The sequence below is a fragment of the Oxyura jamaicensis genome, chromosome 1 (assembly GCF_011077185.1).
Source record: "Oxyura jamaicensis isolate SHBP4307 breed ruddy duck chromosome 1, BPBGC_Ojam_1.0, whole genome shotgun sequence".
NCBI lineage: Eukaryota > Metazoa > Chordata > Aves > Anseriformes > Anatidae > Oxyura > Oxyura jamaicensis.
This window is the reverse complement of record NC_048893.1, coordinates 73,063,176-73,086,239: the sequence shown is the minus strand read 5'-3', so window position 1 is coordinate 73,086,239 and position 23,064 is coordinate 73,063,176. Positions and strand designations below refer to the sequence as shown.

General features: G+C 37.1%; 1 protein-coding gene across 1 annotated transcript in view; it reads right to left on the bottom strand.

Annotated features, from left to right (window-relative positions):
• SCUBE1 (signal peptide, CUB domain and EGF like domain containing 1) overlaps positions 1 to 23,064 on the bottom strand; it is a 206,042-nt gene that overhangs the window by 59,183 nt on the left and 123,795 nt on the right. The window contains exon 6 of the mRNA XM_035315412.1: positions 9,954 to 10,168. Within this exon, the coding sequence (XP_035171303.1) occupies positions 9,954 to 10,168 (215 nt within the window). The remainder of the gene's footprint in view (positions 1 to 9,953; positions 10,169 to 23,064) is intronic.

Sequence of the window (23,064 nt, the reverse complement as noted above, 5' to 3'; positions counted from 1 at the left end):
ATAGCTTGAAAGCAGAATCATGTAAGGGCTCTGATGGAAGTATAGTTGCTATATAATGAATTATGAAAACTAGAACATGATTTGACTATTCAGAAGTTTACTCTAGGTTAACGTTGATGAGAAGCAGGGAGTAAGCTATAATGGAGAAAGAAGACTCAGAATAAACCACTTCAGTAAACACTTAAGGGCTGTTAATAGACAACACATACTCAGCTTGTGGACTGGCTTTGACAAACACGATAGGGCCTGGATAAAAATTCAGGATGTCTGATTCCTGTGGAGCAGGAAGTTCTTCTGAGGGAGTGACACAGCAGGTAGAAGGAAACCAAAGAGGGACTAGAATTTTGTGCTGCATCGACTACCACATGTGAAGGGAAAACATGGGCCTGTTTGCACCACTGTAATAACATCTACTCTTTCCTTATAGTTTGTTTTTATTATTGAGATTAAGAAGAGTCCCTTTATTACTCACTGGTCAGACTCTGAAGAGAAGTGGAATAGCTAACCCAATTCAGATGGATTTTCAAGGCAAGTAAGGTGGATATCCTATAGGCTGGGATTAGGCTATTTGCATGTGCTTATGAGCATGTTATTGCAATAGGATCAGAGTTCAGAGCATGCCAGCTGTTCCATGTTATTTCCCAATGCACAAATTTTTAAGGAGGTACCTTAGCTATATAATGTAAGACTTCTAATCCCGTTAGGAATGACCAAGGCTGATATGCTTATTTTACCTCAGAGTCACCAATTCTGACCATATTCTAAAAAAAATTGGAAATTGTGTGATTCCTGAGAGAAGTAAAAGGCATGCGGTACAACATCAAAGTCAGTGGTCACTGAGAGCTGATGCACAGAAGAAAGGACAGAGGTTCTAGCTTGGTATCCGTAGCAGGAACAAAATGGGCCTTGGGGATCAAAGGAAGAATGGCAGAAGGTGTAACCTATACAAAGACCTGAGAATAACAACCTCTGCTTTAAAAAATAACTAGCAATTTCTGATTACTTTTTTTTTTCTTTTTTTTTTTGAGGTTCTGGACTTGAAATCCCACAAAGATACAACTTGCTGAAATATCTGAGAATCTTCCCCTAAAAGAACCGAAGTTTATCTAGCTGATCACCTAAAAACCTTTTTTCACTAGCCACTCCCAGAAGCCATGGTTAAAATGCTCTATTTGCTTAGGTCAGCCTCTTCAGAGGGTCCAAACACTCACTCTATCTCAATCTGTTTCCATTTGCAAAATTTTGTATTTTTTTCTAGTGGAGATACCACAATAGTAAATTAAATACTACTGAGAATAATCCTGTCTTTCCCTTAGTTAACTTTTCACAGGCTTTGAGGAACATGCATATGATTGCTCTGGGATAGAGCAATCCAACTCAGATAGCTTTATGTATGTGCAGCAAGCAAAGAAAAGCTATATATTAGCTTAAATGAAAACCTGCTCTCACTAGTCATCACTGTACCTTGACTGAGTAAGGCAAAAGGACCATTTTCCATATACTACTTCCAAACCAAACTATGAATATAAGGCACCATATCAGCAGAACATTAGCAAAATTTAATGTGCTGTACACCAAATTAAGCTGGCATCAAGTAGCAATGGTATAAGTCAATACTAAAATCATGAGTACAACTGCTCTATTAACTGCATAAATTATCTTAAAGAAGCACCGCTGAAGTAAAGACCATTTCAGGTTCTGCTGTTATCAAGGGACATGAATCAGAAGAAAAGGTAATAAAACAAAGAGGTCTCTGCCCTTCCTGGCTTTGCCAGAGATCCTGTTAAAAAAACTCACTGCTGCTGTAATCTTGTGGTTGACATTTATGCTGACATTTGCTGGTGCCACAGCACTGACTGCCAGCAGCTTACTTCATTTCAGTTTATTCTTTCATGCCATTTGTATTTATGCTTTTTCCCTTTTTCGAGAGGGATCACTGGAAAATGCTAACAGTCCATTATGGCTAATGGCTCAAATACTTATGTTTTGCAAAAGCAGTGTGTCCAGTGGGGAAGAAGTTAAACAGCTGTGTGAAAAAACGTGATTCACCATCATGCTGCTAAAGAAAGGTGAGCTGGAAAAAAACTTTTTTATGTCTCAGGACCTGCTCTAGGTGCTAATACATCTATTGACACTAACACCTGTAGTCTTTTCATTGTGCGGACTATCTGTGGACAGATACCACACTAAAGAACAGTGCTAATGGAGGACTCACAGAAAGTATACTGCCAATCTCAAGTAGTAGTAGTCCAGGTAGCTATGAACAGTTTTGCTTCTACAAGTAGCCTCTAGAAGTTTCAACTCTTGAGGAGACCATTCAAAATCATTTTAATTTAAAATGCTAACATACTTGAATGTATACAACAGGGAGGACAAGAACAGCTACGCAGCATGGTACCTTAGTGAATCCAATGTAATTCTTAATCTTGGATTAGGTGTTTAACCACCTTGGCTCAATATGTTCATGTAGCTATAACATGTCTACTAAAGGCAAAATCAGTAGGAAATAATTGCAGACACAGCAGAGAGAAAGGTTATGCTCAGATTGCTCCCCACTTCATACTGAATTGAAGTGACAATGGTTCCTTCTAGACAGCATTAATGGATATGAGTCATCTTCTTGGTTTACTATAATCTTTTTTTTCTTCCCTCTGAAGAGGAAGTGGAAGTTCCTTCATACTTATCAGACCTGCAGCTAGTGTACTCACAAATGCATATGAGACTGGGGTTCAAATCCCACGTTTCCTGCAGTGAAAGGCAGACTTCCATGCTACTCCCCTCCAAGTAACTGTTCCAGTCATAGATGAGCAGAAAACAATCTTTCACAAGCTTTCTGACTTATTAGAAAGCATGGGAATGCCTGCCAGAGCAAGTGAACCAAGAAAAGAAGACCAATTTTCCATTGTAATTCAGATCTGAGCTTAGGGTAACTGGAATTTGATTGAGTATGCACCTCAGACACTGGCAGAAATTCAGGCACTACAGAATTTTTGCAGGTGAAAGTTTAGGTCCTTTGGGAATTTACATTGCTTGAAGCTAAGCAGAAGGTAAGTAACTAAATTATGTGGCTGTGCACCTTCAAATGGAAGTTATACACTTCAGCAGAAAACTCAGGATTAGCTTTCAGCATGCTGTTTTAGTGCTGTCTTCTCTAATGCTACTTATGCATTTATGAAAAAGTCATGTATAGATTTATTAAAATGATGGTCTCACTTAAACATAAGTCTGTGAATTTTCTGTGGAAATCAAACCCAAGGAAAACTTTTTGTATTTTTGTATTAAGAATGAAAACTAGAACAATGCCCAAACAAATAAAAAAATAATATTTCACATGTATTTATTTGTGTCTGTCTTGCATATGTCTCTTAGGTGAGACAAATTTTAGTTCAGAAGACATGCTCCAAACCTATGGACTTGATTCTAAAGGCACTGAGTCAACTACATGATGTGCAAAGTATGGTTGTACGTGCCACTTTAGTTACATCTGCCTTGCTGTAAATTTGATTGATGCATGTATTTCACATATGGTTATCTTGCACAGGGATATATTTTACTGTCAAACTTTTACTGGCATGCAGAAAGAATGCTGACTCAGGCATATATACAAAACTAAATGTTAGTTCATCATAGATAATTATTCCTACTGCAAAAAGTTCCCAATTTAAGCTATCTGTGAAAAAATATACTACTCTGATTATCAAATCAATCAATCAAACAAAGATAGAATCATAACTCAAGTGAGCCAATAGTTGATGTAACCAACTAACAACTGCATCTTACTAATGGTAAACAATACAAGTAACTTACAACTCGTTCTGGTGTTCCTTTCTAAAAAAACAAGGAAACATTTTCAGTTTCATATGAATTGACAAGATGCAATTTTAAAAGCTTTAGTCAATTTAATCCAATTTAGAGAGAAAAAAACTAGAACAAATTTTAAGTAATTTCGACTAATGGAATGATGGAGAAAATCATAACTGTTTGCAGATATTGTATAGCCAGGAAATGAAGCCAAATTGGCCAACTAAACTGTTCATTGTGAGCTTTTCACTTTGTGTTAGTGTGTTCTGAATGAAAAGAGTGGAAAGCCTTCAACATCTGAGTCAGATTCTCACACCAAACCAATGCAAGCATTAATTTTACATGTTTAATTTAATGAAACCTTTCAATTCATATTTAACAAAACACAACATAGTTTGCTTCATTGAAATTCATTCCGTAACAAACCTTTCTTCACAGAAACAATTCCATTTTCAAAATTTAATCCACTTCAGGGTTTTCATTTTTTTTTTAATCAAAAAATAATTTAAAATGCATTCTCCTGACATAATAGGCTGCAATTAAGAATGATAAAAATGTGAAATTCCTATGTCAATCTAATAAAGCCAATATGAAATTTCCCTTCTATTTCAATAAACTTTGATTAGGTCGTTTGACTGAAATAGTTCAGTAGTCATTATGATCCTGGTTTTCACCTGTACACTGCTTAATGATAAGGAAGGTAACAGAGTTGAGTTAGTGGATAAACCAGTCAATGATAAGGCATTTCTGATGCTTCCACTGCAGCAGAGTCAAGTATTTAAGCACGTAAGTGACACATTTCTCTGCTGCATCTGAATGCAAAAGGATGGGGGCCTGTTTCAAGGAAGTAGAGAGCACACCACATTGCTGGGTAACCATGACAATGAGACAGCAGGCAGAAGAAATGCTTGCCTAAATAGCATCCAGTCAAATAACCCCAGCATAACACTGCTCTAGTTAAACAATATGCCAGAGGGCTAAGAAGGGCTTACTTAGTGTAGAACAATAAATAAAATGCTCCATCCTTAGGTGTAGATGTGCAGGGACCTTTCTGCCTCCTAAATACACGTCTGTAAGGTCACCTGGGCTTGGCAAAGTTCTGTTTGTGTGCATGAATTAATACTGTTGTATTTAGCAACATTATCAATGTAACTTCACAGTGCTACTAAAATAGAACACATTTTGGCCCAGCTGAAGACCTACCTCCCCAAAACCCCACTCTCAAGCCTGCCTGTGAAAGTGAAGCAAAATAGCAAGTTAGCGAATCAAAATAATACACATCTTGCTACTATTACAAAAACAAACAAACAAACAAACAAAAAACAAGTATGGGCCACTGCAAAGTTAGATGCTTTACAGAAAAGCTATATTTGAGATGTGGCTTTTGCTCCATACATCTAGAAATCCAGTTATGCTTTTATTCCCCTGCTTTAGAATTATATTCACTCTGCCATTGCAGCAATTTGGAGAGTACTGCACCCTGCACAGACTGTCTTTGTGTACAGTGCTCAGAGACTGCATTACTCTGGGGCAGAGGAGTACCTCAGGGGGCACAGTGCCTTTGTCAAATCCGTGAGGCAGAGATGGCTGATGCCACACTTCTACATTTTACACCTTGCCAGAAGCCTGTGGTCCTTCCCCTTGCTCTAATTGCTTATTAGAGCCCACAAAACACCCCCCCCCCCCCCCCAACCCCCCCCTTTTTTTTTGTTTGATACAGTTTGGCAGCTGGATTTAAACAGTTCAGAAAATAAACTAGTCTGACTTCAGTCCTCTTGAACCCCTCAAGTTTTTCTCAAATGAATCTCCCGCTTTATCAGCTACATAGATTCTATTTAATATAATCAAAATGTTAAAGTGATGAATCTCACTGAGAGCAAATTATGGCTGAATGCACCAAATGGGTACTCAGCAGGAAAGAAGCACAGGAACCAACAAGCAAGGGAGCTAGGGACTGGAGAACTCTGATGCACACAAGACAGGGAAAATTAAAAAGTGGATAGGAAGCAATGAGCAATAAACATCCTGGGCCACTATGTCTTTTAATCTTCTGTCTCCCTTTCTGTCTGTACTAGCTGACTTTTGTGGGACGACTTGGTAGGCATCTAAGGAAACGAACTACACACTGTTTTGGCATGCATAGCACAATAATCAACAGCATAAAATCAAGTCAGCATCAAGCTTGCATCACCTAATTACAATGGCAGGAGAAATTAAATGACATTAATTAGAAGGAGGATATGGAATTCTTTCTGTCTGGGACATGCCTCTTTTCTTAGTTTACAATGGTCTGCATGGTTTGGCTTACTAACAGACAAGGCTAGCACCTGATAGGAAAGCTGAAGGGAAAAAGCGTCATTTTCTATTCTGCACCAACCCAGCTGAGAAAAGGCTTGGGTCTGAAACTAAATAAAGAACAGTAAAATGTTAATGAATGTATATGAATGGTGACTGGTCCCAGTCACCATTCATATAACTGAAGATCCCTCTACCTAGACCACAGACAGCACTTTTGCTCATATTTCAACATGAGATCATGTAAGTAGTAATGTGTAAGGGAGAAAGAATCAGAGATAAAAAAAAGATTTTTCAAGCTCCCCTCTTCAGCTCCCAGAAACCAAAATAATCTTCCTCTACAGCAGTCCTCCTATTGGCTATGCTGCTACCTGTACATATGCCATGGTAAGACTTTATTCACAATGATTTTTCATCTAATTTATTGACATTTGATATAGACCAGACTGCACTCTGCATTAACTAAGGGAGCCTGATTCTCTGAGGTCCACTAAACTCCCATTTCGCACTGAGCCTGTGAAAGAGGTTGATGCACAAAGCCAATGAAGTCCCTTGCATTACTTGGAACTTGCTTTCCTGCAGCCTCCATTCTTTGATATATTGGGAAAGAGCTAGGAGAAATACCAGCACTTCAGTCCCAACTCAGTTTTGTACTCTGTGGTTTGAATCCCAGCTTTTATGATAAAACTATAGAATTTGAATTATGGTATAGCAAAGAAAGTGTGGAACAATTAGTTATGTTTAAAGAATCACAAACTCTTTCCTGAGAAAAAAAATATCATTTTTTTCTTTGTATGAAAACTTGTCTTTTTTTCTACACTATACTGTTAATGAACTTCCAAACTACTAAACAGAAACAAACAAACAAACAAACAAACAAACTGTGTACATTTTGTACAGCAAAATCTCTTTCCCATTACATGAGCCAACTAGGAATTTTTGTTATTTTAAAAGTATGTATATTTATTTCATGAATGTAAAAATAAAAATGTTCTTTAATATATCTGATTCCCTGATTAACAAAAAAAAAAGTGGTAACAGTTTTGCATAAAATACCAATATCGTAAAAACACACTATTGGGCAATCACCTAATAGTGAGCTAAAACTAAAGATTAATAAATTGCATAATGTCCCTCTTGGAGTACTCAACAGTTCAGATGTTTCTCTGAGTCTTATTTAAGCTTCTTCAATCTCAGCAAATATATAATTTCAAATAGTAGCTGTACTATGTTAAACGCCGTAGAAAGGGAGATGCCAAAATGGACTAAAAAATCATAGACTTCCCAATAAGAACATTATTTTTGCTCGACATTATTTGCTAAATTCAACCTAAACATATTAATCATTTTGCTCAACCCCCGATTGCATTTTTTGGTTAATACATTAATTATCCCTCCAATTTCTCTCAGCTTTTCTTACATGTCTTGCCTCTCTGATTTCCTTTAATAGATAATCTTTCTCCCATATTTAAAGATAAGACCTTTCTTAATATCATGCTTCTATGAAAAACCTCCCTTGGAGATGCTGCCACATTTGATAGGCTTTGAAACTCTGTGCATGAAAGACAGGATGTGATAACTCTATGATGCCTGAAGATGCTTTAATGGGCACTCAATAAGTAACCCATTACTCTTACCACACAGATATAATTGTTACAGAGAGATGGAACAATGAACTGTATATACAAGAAAGAGTAGTGCAGTCAAATCAAGAGGAACAAAGAGAAAAAAAATCAAAATCAAAAACTTGAGAAGATCACTCTTTTATTTTTTTTTTTCCTATAAAATTCATGGGAAAAAATGTGTGAACACTGAACTTCCCCACCCCAGCCTTTTCTGGGCTCTACCTATAAGCCAGAGAAGGCATCATTTTTACTCTGCCAGAATGCTCACTATTGCACTCAGAAGATGTAAATCTTGTAGAGCAGTCCTGACTAAGGGTTGTCTGCATAATCTACAGAAGCAGCTTCACTGGTCAGTTTAAGAGCATGATTCTTCACAGATTTAAATGGGAAGTTACTTTGGCTTCAGGGAAGTAGAATCTAGCTCAGAAATCTCACAGTGTAACACATTACAAAAATATTATTAATTTCAGTTAAATTAAATGAAAAACATACATTTTACTATTTTATGATTACAAGTATTTCATAAAATGTCAATAAAGGTTAAAAAGAAATGACCTGGTTGGTTTGTTCAAACATATGAGGGAATTTCAATTTGCTATTTATTTTAAGTAAAAATGTATCTGCAACATCATAAAAATACAGATTCTGTTTATTTTTTTCTTCTCATAAAAAAGGGAGAATGAAGACAAATGTGAAAGAGCTTAAAGCTATGGTATTTGGTTTGAGGATCAGTTGAATTTCATTTTGTCTATAGCTCTAATTATAGATTTGATTATTATATAAATACTGTTTTGTGTTAGTTCTATGGCCAGACTTCTAAATTTAGATTTATTTTTTTTTTTTTCATGATGTAGTTTCAATAATAAACATTATGATCAAGCCAAATGTTACAGCATTAATATTCCTCCTTTTTAGGCACTCGGTGGAATCACTGTTACTGCTCAGCTATGGCTTAGCTAGTCTGCCTGTAAAAATGAAGATTTATTTTTATGTGGCTTGAACTAAAACAACTGAGTTTTAATGTGTGCTCACTCTTAACTATTAAAATTGTGTGCAATGGCAGTTTAAATGTTTTATTTTCAAATAAACAAGCAAATGGACTGTTATTTCTATAAATACTAACAGAATCATGCCCAAGCACTAGGAGTTTTCAGCCTGGAGCAAGAGTAAACCACACATTTTCTGTTTATTTTTTGTGGGTTTTACTATTTTAAGTAACATCAAGGTCTGAACTGGACATATTCTGACATTTCTGGTTACTTTGAAGAAAAAAGTCCCAGTAGTTTCTTAGCAAGTTAGGTTAGTTTATGCTAAGTCACTGAGTGACAAAAAAGTATTCTCCATGACAACAATATATGCAATGTCCTTCTGGATGTCCATCACCAAGTCTCTTCCCATGGTGCCCGCCCCCCCCCCCACAACAACCAAAAAAAAAAAAAAAACATGGAAAAATAGTTGATGGACGGCCTGGTCCTGCAAGCATGTATGCAAAACTACTTACATGCTTACATGCACAGTGCCATCAAGTGTCATTCTACAGGGAACTGTCCCTGTCTCCTTAACTGAGAACAGATGTTGACAGTTGTATCAGATGCTCTTTGCTGTTATCCCTCCCTGTATCCTCAGCATGAAGGATAAAATGCCAAGGTTCTTATGATGTCTTTGAAACCGTAAAAGCATCAGCTGCAAGGTTTAGATCTAATAAATGTTGCTTTGGTTTTCCTTTATAACTAGCTCCCTTTAATGTTTTAAGAGCAGAAATGGACAATTGTGGTTGTGTTGTTCTGAGTAATACCTGTGGAGCTTTTGCTCAGCCTCATTTAGTGATAAATGATTATCTGCAGGTGACAAAGTACTGAGTTTTTAAACTAAATTTTGAATAGACAAATTCAGACAGCATTACATGACTGTTTTTTTACAAGGGTATCAGACTATCCTTTGAAACTGTATGTATTTGCAGCCCAGAGTTGTTCCTCTAAATCTCTGGTCAGTTGAAAACAGTGCAATCTAATTTCTTTGCATCAATAAAACCCTCTAATAAAGAGAGAGAAAAATGATTGAAATAAGTAAATACAACAAAATTAGGGACGCTGAAAGCTAATGAACTCAATTGCAATCACTATGAGAGTAATAGCCTTAACTTAAAAGTATTGATTAAATATCCGAATATTTACATCTTGTACTGGAACTGCTGAAGGCAAATGATGCATTGCAAAGCAAACAGAAGCTGACCTTTGCATGTTTTCCCATCAGGCTGCAGTGTAAATCCAACTGGGCAACTGCATCGTACTCCTGTCGCGGTATCCTTGCAAGTCCGATCACAGCCTCCATTATTGACAGCACATGTTTCTGCAAAATGAAAGAGAAAAAGACAAAGAGGAGGGGGGAGAAAGGGAGTGTAATGAAATGTTCTGGGGGAGGGGAGAGGCTTCAACTCTTTGGGACAATTTTACATTATGAAAGCAATCTAAGTTTAAGCAAGACAAATCAAGCAAGCTCTCAAGGAGATCAGGGCCCTTGTACTTGTTTTGACTGGTAAATCTTTTCCATAAGTCATGATTTCTTTCTCCCACAAAACTGGTGTTTTTATTTATTATATTTAGTTAGTGCTTTTGAACTGTCTTAGGCAATAGGATGGGTTATTACATATGAAACAAGTTTAAGAAGAAAAAAAGTGATTGACTTTAAAAGCAGAACCAAACAGTCAGTCTGTTTCATGTAAGTCAATGTCTAGCCAAGGTTTTTTAAGGTTCATTTTTTTTTAAATAATGTTTTAGGCATAATGAACTTTAAAAAGCAGTAGAAAGCAAAGCAGAGTGCTAGACTTGGAACCGAGAATATAAAATCCTTAGTTAAGAAAGAGTTAATGGAAAATGAACTACATATATCACTTTGACAAGAATCTACATGCCCAATCTGTTCTTGCTGAACTACAAGCAAAAGGCATCTGGGTTTTGTCCACTTAAAGCTTTTTGCAAATTGAAAGGAGTTTGGAGTGGGTGGGAGGGCATAATTGAGGTCACTGAACCCATTCCAAGCTGTGTCATTGAAATTTCCCAGTGCTTGTAGTATGTAGAAGGGTGGCTGGGCAAACACAGGCAAAAGAAAGCTGCAGTACTTCTTAGCTTTTACAACAGTGGGCAACAACTATTAAGTACCACTACATTAAAAAACAAAACAAAACAAAACAAAACAAAACACTTCAACTTCATTACAAAAAAAGCAAAAACCCCTTCCTTAATGCTGTTATTTTCTGTTACTTGTGTGTGCACAAGCGCCCACTTTACACATACATACACATGCATACCCCCACACACATCCATATAATAGATAAAAAGCAAGTGAAATGATTAACTTTGCTTTGATCTAAAGAATAGAGTGGATGTGAGGATGCCAGTTTAGCATGTCAGTTTGAACTGTGCATTTATCTGAAAAGTATTTACTTCAGAGAGCAAGACCTTTTAATAGTATCTTTTTCACTTGCTCTGGCTTTGATTAAATTAAAATAACCTCCCTGCTCCACCCAAGATTGCCATTATTCTACTCAGCTCACCTCTTTTTGGCTTTCCCTGAAGAGGCTTTGTCATTACGTATTCAGATTTACAGACTCTTATTGCTGAATATTCACAGTCTGTGTCACAATTGTACTCTGTAGACAGGGTCTGAAAATACGCTACAGGATATGCTAGTGGAGAATTGCCTTAGAACAGTATGTTGATCAAAAATTATTTAGACAGAACAGAAAATGCTTTACTTTTAAACCAACTGGTACTATAGGATTTTTATTTTAAAGTAGCCTCTGATAATGCCTTCAGTGTGAACTTAGGCTGGTCCTTTGGGAGGACTTCACTGCTTCAAAGTAAAAAAAAAATATATATATATCTGTTTATTTATTCTTTTGAACTGGTACAGACCTCTACATCAGTTTTGGAATAAGTTGCTGGCACCTATGAACAAACTGAAAGCAAGTGGAAGGGGCACACATGCGTTAACAGCATAGGACAAAACTTTGCTGTCCATATACATTTACCCATGCTGTACTAGATATATCTGTATCATGTGTACTACATAATAACATCATATAGAAAAAGCAATAAGTATACGAACAAATTTGCATTAAGCTACTAGCAAGTACAGCTAAAAAAAGGATTGACTTTTTTAGTAAAAGCTTTCTAAAAATGGAGCTGAACCTGCAACTCCTTATTTTCAGGTGGAGTTCTTGCTTACCTTTCTAATCCAACAAAATTAAAAGGCCATTTTGCATGAGTACAGAACATTTATATAAGACTTGCAGAACACGAAACTAACTGCTTAAGTTCTGATTATTATTTACCATCCTGGGAAGCTTAAATGCTGACACTACTCTTTGGAGAATTCCTTGGTAAATTACAGTGCTGTCGTTTCCATTTGTACATGAATGTGTGTGTCCTCGTACACCAACATATCAAATTATTTTACTTTCCAGAGAAGGGAAAAGGTTTCAGGTCATTTAATTTATATATATATATATTTAACTCGGGTACAAGTTAATGATAGGATGACTTGCCAAGAGTAAAGAGTTAAGATTAAAAAACAGGAAAAAGTGTTGAAGATGTACGTTTGACATGGCACTGCAAAGAGCAGTAAATCTTACGTTAGCAGATTAACTTTGGCATATGAAAAGTCCTTTATTGCAGTTAATCACCAAGATATGAACATAAGCAGCAATATTTCTGCTTTCTGGATGACATCCAGTGAAAATGAATAGACACAACATTTTTTTTTTTTTTTTTTTCCCATGGCATGGATGACTGGATCTATAGGTTAAGGGTCATTCAGTGAACAAGAGTTATTTCTATGTATAAATAGAGGGAATCAAGCCAGCTTTTCGTATTTTCACAGAGATTTAGTAAGACAAACCAAAAAGGATAAATACCCTTCAACTTTCTTGGTGACTCTGACTTTAATACATGACAAACTCCAACAGAATGAAGACCCAAGTGAGTGAGAGGACATCTGACAGTACCTCTAACATTCTGGATAATCAGAGAGATGTGTTGATGAAATTCCTTAAACTTAAGGTCATGAGAAAAAAACAGTAAAAGAAAGCTAATGTGAATAGCAGAATGTGGGAAAGAGGTATTACAAGCTACATCAAATAGAATTGCTGAAGCCTATATACAACATATACTGAACCATGTCATCACTGGTGTTTCTGTTAGAAATTACTTCAACCCATTCTTCTCACCACTGTCAAGCTCTAGTATATATTTGAAAAGCAAATACAAATTTTAGGTCTCAAATGAAGAACAAATGACTTATTTCCAAGCTATCATGCTAGAGATGCTATATTTATATGGAAGGGAAAGAACAAATGTTCAAAATTTGGATCAAGTCTTCATGATTATATTGATCCTACAGGCTATTTTCCACAGTTTCTGTCTCACCATATTTAATACTCTTTTTTTTTTTTTTTTTTTTTTTCAGATTATTTTGGCATGTTTCTGATGTTTTTTGTTCTGATGCGGGAGCAGAAAATCACTGAAAGACAAAGTAGTGTTGGGTAACTGATATTTCAGTTCCTTCTGAATTATGATAAAGCTCATCGTTCATAACTAGACTTCACTAGAGTTTAAAGTCCTACTTATATCCTCACTTACAGCCCTGCTTATATTCTCATCAAATTCTCACCAGAAAACTCAGACGGAAACACAGACTTAAAGAAGAGGACATCTATTTATACAAGGCAATGTGGGACAGCTTGTATTGTGTTTTTCCACTGCAAGCTCCTAATTCTGGAACAGTCTCTCATGTAACTGCTCCCTGGATTGATAAACAAGAAGTAACCAAAATCATTACCAACATGATTTTAAAAATATCTACATTTTACTAAATTAAAATATTTATTGATTCAGCAATAGTTCATTGCACTATCGGATATGTGCTGTTTCTAAGCATCCTATTAAATTAAATATCCTATAAAAAGTACATGCTTGAGCTGTCAGTCCTTGAGCACTGGATCAGAAGTGTTTACTAAGTTACCAGGTGAAGTTACATGAGTATTCAGTCCTTTAATCACTCCAGTGTAAGGATTTAGCAAGGAAAGATGAGTTCTCCAGGTTTTGGTTCTGCATCTTTTTGAACTAAAGTGGCCACAGGGACTGGTCACTTACTTTAAAATAAGCTGATAACATCAGACAGGACTTACTTGGTGTTGAATACTATTAAATGCCTGAAACTCAAAACACATTTATCATGGTTTAGGAACATTTCTACAAAACTACATTTCACTTTTTTTTTTTTTTTTTTTTTTTTTTTTTTTTAATGAAATATGTAAAAGATAAACACTCAAAATGTAAGCCTCTATTCAAATCTGTTTCTTGGAAATGGTCAATTATTTCATAAAGCCATTCAAAAACTGCCTCAATTTTTTGTAGTTTTATTTTACTTCTACAATCAAAAGAACATGATGTGATTTCAAAGGCATTACTGAAAACCAGGCAAATCTTTGAATTTTTATTATTTACTTTGGCAGCTTGGGTCAATTTCATCTAAAATCTAAAACAAGTGTTAGGAATTGAGATATGATGCAAACCAAAACAAACTTACATATGTCTACGTGACCAGAAGGGATACATCTGAAGATTATAAAGTAATATTTGTCTTAGTGAGGTCACTGTCTATAATCTTTGATAAGTCATGAGTTATGTTCCTGATGACAGGAAAAGGCAAACATTGAGAAGAGCAATGGGGAGGCTCTGGGCAACTACAGGCCAATCAGCCTCACATAATAAAATCATGCTGGAAGCCATTTCCAAGAACATGAAAGACCAGATGATTTGAGAACAGCCAGCACTGACTTACTAAGGGCTAATAATGCCGATTAACATGATCACCTTCTAAAATGACATGATCTGCTCTGTCCATAAGGGGATGGCTGTGGATGTTAACCTTAAATTTCGCAAGTGCTTTGGCATTATTTTCCATAGTATCCTTATAACCACAGTGATCAGAATGATTATGCACTGGATAAGTGGATAATATGTCAAGTAGAAAATTGGCTGGATCATAGGGCTCAAACATTGAATCAGTGGTACAAAGTCCAACTGGCAGTGTGTCATGAGAATTATCCCTCAGCTAGTGATATTAGGGCCAATATGTCTGTATTAACAATGTGGATGTTGGGATGGAGTGCACTTTCTGAAAATTTGGGGATGATACCAAATGACTAGGGACTAAGGCTGCTATTCAGAGTGGCCTTAGCAAGTTGGAAGAATGGACTGAAATGAACATCATGAACTTCAGTGAAGGCAAATTTAAATCCTGCATCTGGAATGGAATAATTCCATACAACAGAAAAAGCTGAGCATTTACTGGCTAGAAAGCAGATTTGTAGAAAAAAAATGGAGTCTTGGCTGAATGGGATTCAGCTTTGTTTCTTCATGGAAAAGAAGATAATCCACACCCTGGCCTGCATTAATACCAGTACAACCAGAAGATCAAGAGAAGTGATCTACTTGGCTCTTGGAGTAACAACATCTGGAGTGCTTTGTCCAGTTGGTGCTGGGTGCTGCAGTGCAGGAAAGGCATGGACATACTGGAACAGGTTCAGTGGAGGTCTGCCAAGACCATTTTTAGGAGGCTGGAGCACATGACAGGAAGAGGCTGAGAGAGCTGTTCAGCCTTAACAGCCTTCTGAACCTGAATACTCAGAAGAGATCTTGTTTCTGTCTACAGTTACCTAATGGGGCAGTGTATAGAAGATGGAACCAGACCTTTCTTGGAGGTGCACAGTAGAAGGACAAGAGGCAACACATGTAATTTGGAATTCCAACTTGATACAAGGAAAAAATTGTTCACTATTACAGTGGTCATTCACTGGAACAGGTTCTCAGGCAGGCTCTGAAATCTATATCCTTGGAGATGTTCAAAACTCAACTGGATGTGGCTCTAAGTGACCTGGCCTTTGAGCAGCAGGTCAGATTAGATGATCTCCATAGGTCCCTTCCAACTTACATGAGTCTATGACTTACCTATTCAACACCTACTAAAGAAGCTGAGTTTCAATTTTACTTCACATTATTTATTTCTGATAAAGAATATTGGAGGGGTAGAGGGAGAAGGGCTATGAACACAGAAAGGAGTATGTCACATTAATGTCTACTCAATATCCTTTTCAAGCATCTCTTTGGAATCTGATATGCTCATATCTCTGATAGGTAATGCTCATGTTCTGAAAGTTGGAGCATGGAATTAGAGACCTAAACTTCTTCCCTAGTCTCCCATAAGCTGTTATATTATCCTTGGCAAATTATTTGTGCTGGAGCTGACAAGAAATTTTGTGTTATACTAGTCTGTTCATGTAAAACAGGGGCAGTATTTCACAGAATCACAGAATTTCTAGGTTGGAAGAGACCTCAAGATCACCAAGTCCAACCTCTGACCTAACACTAACAGTCCCCACTAAACCATATCCCTAAGCTCTACATCTAAACGTCTTTTAAAGACCTCCAGGGATGGTGACTCCACCACTTCCCTGGGCAGCCCGCTTCAATGTCTAACAACCCTTTCAGTAAAGAAGCTCTTCCTAACATCCAACCTAAAACTCCCCTGGTGCAACTTTAGCCCATTCCCCCTCGTCCTGTCACCAGGCACGTGGGAGAACAGACCAACCCCCACCTTGCTACAGCCTCCCTTGAGGTACCTGTAGAGAGTGATAAGGTCACCCCTGAGCCTCCTCTTCTCCAGGCTGAACAAGCCCAGCTCCCTCAGCCGCTCCTTGTAAGACTTGTTCTCCAGGCCCCTCACCAGCTTCGTAGCCCTTCTCTGGACTCGAAGATCTTCCTACACTCATAAGATCTTTTGAAATTCATTAGCAGACAAGATCTTGAAACATTAAATACCATTGCTTTTATTATCACAAATAGTACAGAAATTGCTATCAGTAGTACAGAAATTAAAAGTGAGCCCTAGCACTCCCAAATCTTAATTTACTTTTTTTTTGTCCTGATAGTATATATTCCTCTTTAAATGTAACTTTTTACAGGGATAAGAGAATTTCATCTTTTCAATCCACTCTGAAATTCATTTGGATTAGCATAATATGCAGCAGGATTCATATAAGAAAGCTTTATCTAATCGATGAAGGTGTTTCTGCTTTGTCATAACCAAGGTCAGTCATTCTGCATTAGCACTAATTATGTTCTACATAAAAAAATAATTCTACACTCTGGAATGTGTGTATACACCTGCAGATATATGCAAAACTCCCCTTTCCCAGTCTCAGTCGACCTGTCAAAACATTTGCTATACTGTTCAGTGTGATAAAAATTTGCTTAAAATAATATAAAACTTTCAAATGGTTCTCTTACAGGATAAAAAGGTTTAAAAACTAGAAATGCTGTACTTGGGCATAAGGAATGAAGTGAAGAAGTAACAAAGGGATTGATCATATTTTTTAAGAAGACCTAAAAATTCACATGGTACACAAGTATTAGGCAGGTAAGAAGGTAACTGATGAATTTAAAATTTTATGAAGAGCTAAGGTCCCTATGTACTGGGTCTGGCTGGGATGTTAACTTTCCCTGCAAGCCCATACAGTGATGCGTTCTGCACTTGTAGCTAGAACAGCAGTGGTATCACACCAGTGTTGTGTCTGCTGCTGAGAAGTGCTGGCACAGCATCAGGACTCTCTCTAACCCTCCTAGGGGGCGGGCAAAAAACTGAGAAAGAAACAGCACCAGGGCAGCTGACCTAAACCAACCAAAGGGATGCTCCATACCATATGATGTCACACTCAGCAATAAAAGGTGGAAAAAGGAAGAAGAGGAGAGGGGTGGGCTCTCGTTGCGAAAATGTCTGTCCTCCTCCCTAACACCGGCTACATGTGTTGAGGCCCTGCTTCAAGGACGTGGTCAAGCATCGCTCATTTGTGGGAAGTAGAGAGTAATTTCTTTCCTCTGCACTTCCACATAGCCTTTACTTGTTTTGTTTTGTTATTCCCTTTCCCCCTCCCTCTTCCTCTTTCCCTTTTTTCCCTTTAGTTGAATTGTTTAATTAATAATATTTTCTTAATAATATTTTTTCTCTTTAATTAAATTATCCTTATCTCAACCCGTGTGTTGTTCTTTCCTTTACTTCTTCCTCTCCTCATATGAGGAGGGGGAGTGAGAGAGCGGTTGTGGTGTTCAGTTGCCTAGCATAGTAAAACCACCACACCCTATTAGCACTGAAATGGTGTAATCCTGCTTGTCCCACAAGAAGGTTGAGACAGATGGCAGTCACAAAGAGCCCTCAGAAAAAGATGCTGAATATAACTTGGGTTTACAGTATTACTGTTCAAAAGCACAAGTGCTATTCTGCAGCCCCACTGTGTGGGCTACCAAGACACCAGTCAGTGTAGTGTATTTCTGCTGTGTAGACCAGTGCAGGTCTACATATTATCCTGAAAAAGAAAAAAGACAGATGAATGCTGTGTGGATCTCAGTGTGGAGGATGATGATCATAATTGCATGTTATTACCAGAGTGTATAAAAAGTGTAAAAAATTCTGTATAGCTAATGATTTCTATTTTCTATCCTAAATCATATTCTATGTTTTTGACTGACCTTCTATCTTCAGGCTTTGTGTAGACAAAAAGGATACATGCAGAAATGTGTAGGCAGTAAAAGATTAGGATTGGTCATATCTGCTGGTTTATGTCATCAAACTAAAGATGGTGAAATCCATATACTACAAAAGGTGCAGCACTGTCCTGGTTTCAGCTGGGAGAGAGTTAATTTTCTTCAGAGTGGTTGGTATGGTACTGTGTTTTGGATTTAGGATGAAAATAATGTTAACACTGATGTTTTAGTTGTTGAGCAGCCTGGCTTCTGTGTTGCCAGTAAGCTGAAATGGGTGGTAAGAAGCTGGGAGGGGACACAACCAGAACAGCTAACCCATACTGGACCAAGGAAATATTCCATACCATACGACACCATGCTGAACAACAAAACTGTGGGGAGTTGGCTAGGGGGAGGCTACTGTTGCTGAGGGACTGGCTGGGACTTGTCAGCAGGTGGTGAGCAATTGTGTTGTGCATCATTGTTTTTTTATTATTATTTTTTTTCTTCCTCTTCTTCACTTTCTGTTTATTAAACTGTCTTTATCTCAATCCACAAGTTCTCACACTTTTACCTTTTTCAGTTGTTTCCCCCATCCCACTGTGGAGGAGTGAGGGAATGGCTATGTGGTGCTTAGCTGCCTGATGGGTTAAACTACAACAAGCATGTATCCTCTTTTCTCACTGATTAGTAATTAGTAACTGATTTGAAGAAAATTGCTATTGGAAACATGGAGAGGCATGTTTGTGCTGATTCTCAAATTTAAAGGCCACTGAGCTGCTTAATGTTGCCTGAAGACACAAACCTCAGCAATGTCTGACTTAAAGACAGAAGGGAGAAGAGACAGCAGTCCCTCAAAAAAAGGAATTGTTTCTAAGTTTGCCAAATTTCTGTAAACTGTTAAGACTGAAATAGTAAGAGGTAAGCATGGCTGAAAGAAGGACCTGAGGAACATGTTTTCCCTACCTAGTTCCTATGACTGGCCAAACAATAATACTGCCCATAGTGCAAGTTAAAGCAATCTAGCAGTTCATTGCCCTTCATTTGGAATTCACTTGCAGAAGCTTAAAGTTCACTGGGTCAGCAGAAATCTTAATCTGTGAAGTAATATTGCCTGGCAAGTGGAGTGGCAAAAAGGGTTAACCTACTGCCAATCTCTGCTCCTCAGCAGATGTGCCATAGCTAAAGCTGTTGTAAACTGCTTCTGTGTTTGAGCCAAGAGATAACATGCTTACCTATTGTAAAACAGATAAAAAGGTGTTGAGAAGGCCTAATCTTAAAGGATTAATTGTCATCATCTGTAATGATTCTTTGCATCTGGATTCTTAGCATTCTGGAGCCCTCATAACGGTTAACATCAGGACCCAACTGTGCCAGCTGCTGTTAAGTTAAGGTTAAGAAACAGTTATCAAAAGAAACAGTAATTGTTTCAGTGATTGTAAGGTATGAGAGCAGTTCTACAGGAGAGACAGATCCTGCCCAGCTGAGTGGAACTGGCTCCCTCACTTTCAACAACACTGAATTCATTCAGTTTAACAACAACAACAACAACAAAAAGTACCTGAAATCAAATTGTGCCATAACTTTTAGCTACAAGGTGTCACCTTCTCTCACACCTGAAAAAGCCTGTGCTGACATCTCATGTTTTCACTTCAGGCTGATATCACAGCACAACCTCTAACAAACACAGCTCTTTGTGAATTCCACATATATTAGATTTTTGCATAGTACACTCCTCCACTTAACATTTATATTACGTAGAGGAATCTTATTGAAACTGTTTTACCACTAGTGTCATCACTGGTGTATGCAGGTGAGTTGCATGACCAAGATAAACACAACAAAGATATCTAAAAACATACATATAAAGATATATACAAAGATATATAAAGACAAAAAAGATTTCTAACTGGATAAAATAACACTCAAAATACCACTCAAATTATGACCAAAAGAATTCTTTAAGCCTGAAACTTGGAAGACACTAAAGCTTAACTTGGGAAAGGTAATTTTGGAGGGAAAAGTTCTGTTGATTATACCGTTGAGCTTCCTTTTAAATAAGAGAGAATAGGCAGTGTGAGTAACAAGGCAATGAGACAGAGGACATGTGACAAGACTGCTGCTGCCATCCATAAAAAGAATTTTACTGAAAGTGGCAGTGCATGCACAATACAGCATAAGATCAGGGTAGAAGGAAAGACCCAAAGAACAACAAGCACAAGGAGAAAATTAAACACACAACTAAAATAATTGAATTTTCAGTTAAGTAAGAACAATGTTATTCTCATGCAAATTATGCTCTCTGATGCTGAAAGGATAGAGAAAGAGCATTCAGAAGAGTATAATGAAAGAAACAAATAGCTGTGAACAGAAAGAAGGAGAAAGTGAAAGAGCTTCATATTCAGGGAATAAAAAACGTGAGACAGAAAGGGTAACTTGCAGGATGTGGAATTCTTCACTCCGTTATGCTTGTCTCCTCATTTCCTTGCAATTTCATGATTGGTAGAATATTATTTGCATGAAAATAGGATGAGAATTCTGCACTGCCACATAGGGAATGTGTGAAGAAATGACTACGTGAATCTTGCAGTGAATCACTAATCCTGCAATTCTCATTTCAGAATTTCAGGTTCATCTTCAGAGGAACGGTACACATTTAGGGAATGTCACTTGATAGATTGGATCAGGTGTTTTATAAACACTGGATGAGTCCATTCTGGTCACTTATAAATAGCATTATTACTTTTGATTTTTTTTTTTATTATTATTATTAATTAATTTATTTATTTTTCTAAATAGGAAAGATGCATTTAAGAAATATTGAAATACTCCAAACACTGCTAGGGAGCATTATCTCTTGACCTTGGAAAAATCCTTTCATTTAAAATGGAAAAGCAAAACAATGGAAGGTATTGGTAGGAATTCTGGATAAGGTCAGAGACTTTATCATCAGCAAAGAAATAAAGAAAAGGGTTGTTTACAGGAAATAGCACACCATTCACAAAATCAATGAATAAAAGTGATGATAACTCGAGATGAAAAGATCTGCCCTTGGGAGAGAGAGAATGCATGAATAACCTCAGGGATTCCTTCCCCTATTTTCTGTGATTTCATATAGCAAAGTAGAACTGATAGAAAGAGCTAAAATGGGGTCTTGGTTTCACTGTTAGTAACTGAGTTAGAGATTCCCCTGGCAATATGCTTCTTAAGAACACATTTTAAGTGCTTTGTCGATTAAAGAAAAAAAAGGTTGGGATGCATACAGAGCAGCACGTTTGGCTTTCTGACAGCAGATTTCTGACAGTGAGCATTTTAAAATCAGATAAATACCATTCAGAGAAATAAAGATGTATTTTAAGTTATTTGAAAGACTCCTAGGAGGCAGTACAACAGAGCTAAGAACTGAAGTAAATGCTGAAAAGGTGCTTCTGGCATAAAGTGATACCTGGTAGGCTGTAACTATGATAGAAGTTAATTGCTTTGGAAGAACATTTGAAAATAAACACTAGCTTGTCCATCTCCCTCCTCTTTGAGACAGAAGAACAACACTAGGATCATCTGGAAACTATCATTCCATTTTGAAAGAGAATCAAAAATCAACACCACAGAATCAATTTTTATTTCACACTGGAACAAAACAATCTGAGTCTTTTGGAAAAAAGACAGAGGTTGGACTCGGTGATCTTGGAGGTCTCTTCCAACCTAGACGATTCTGTGATTCTGTGAAAATTTCTAATGAAAAAAAACAGAGCTCATAACACTTTATTCTAATGGCATGGTATTTAGGTTTTTACATGGCATGTTAGAAACCCTGGTTCCATTTTCTACCAGTTACTGTTTACTGCAGCTGAAGAATCCCAAGCCCTTATCAGGCTATATTGGTTATCAATATGGGCCCAAAAAGTAGAACACCTTCATGAGGTAATAATGAGGTAGTCTGAATTTCCAGCCCAATGTGTCCCTTCAACATGGGTGGTAAATCACCATGAAAGGGGCTTCAGTATCATTTTTTCACAGCCCAAACAAGTGTTCAAAACAGACTACTGCATTCAGTTTGTTTCCTTATTTCTGAAGACCATTCCAGGCAAAAGCAATTTGTCTTCCCACAAAAAATTCTTTCAAGAAAAAGGAAAGGCAATTTCTATCATATGAAAGAAATTTTTTAGGTGAAGAATGCACGGCTTCAGTAAGCCCTACTGTTCCACAATATTCCTTCCTGAGCTGCAAAGGAACTAAATTTGGCTCTACTAGAGAGTTCTGAAATCCAGAAAATTGTGGATTTCTATATGAATTACACAACCATTGTGTATTATACAGTAATTCAAGACAGAGACTTGACTTTGTAGAAGTTATTCACAGTGAACCTTCAGAGTAGAGATCTTTGGGTGACTGGAAGGGTGACCAGTGATTATTTCCATACTGGTATGACGTTATTTTACACCTGGCAGGAGAAAATCACTTTAATTATGAGGCTGTGGTAATACTAGTTAATTTTGTTGATTCTATTTCCCTGTAGCCAGGGAAGAGTTGTATCTCTCTGCTGGAAAAAAAAAAAAAAAAAAAAAAAAAAAAAAAAGTGATTCAGAGAGTTTAAGTCCTGAATTCCTAGCAAACAAAACACCAGACTGGAGGCAACAGCTTGGATAAGGTAAGCATAACAGAATAGAAAGTCTGAAAGAACAGTTATTCTATGATTCCTACAAAGCTTAAACCATAATGCCTCCTGTCCTGGTTTCAGCCAGGATAGAGTTAATTTTCCTCCT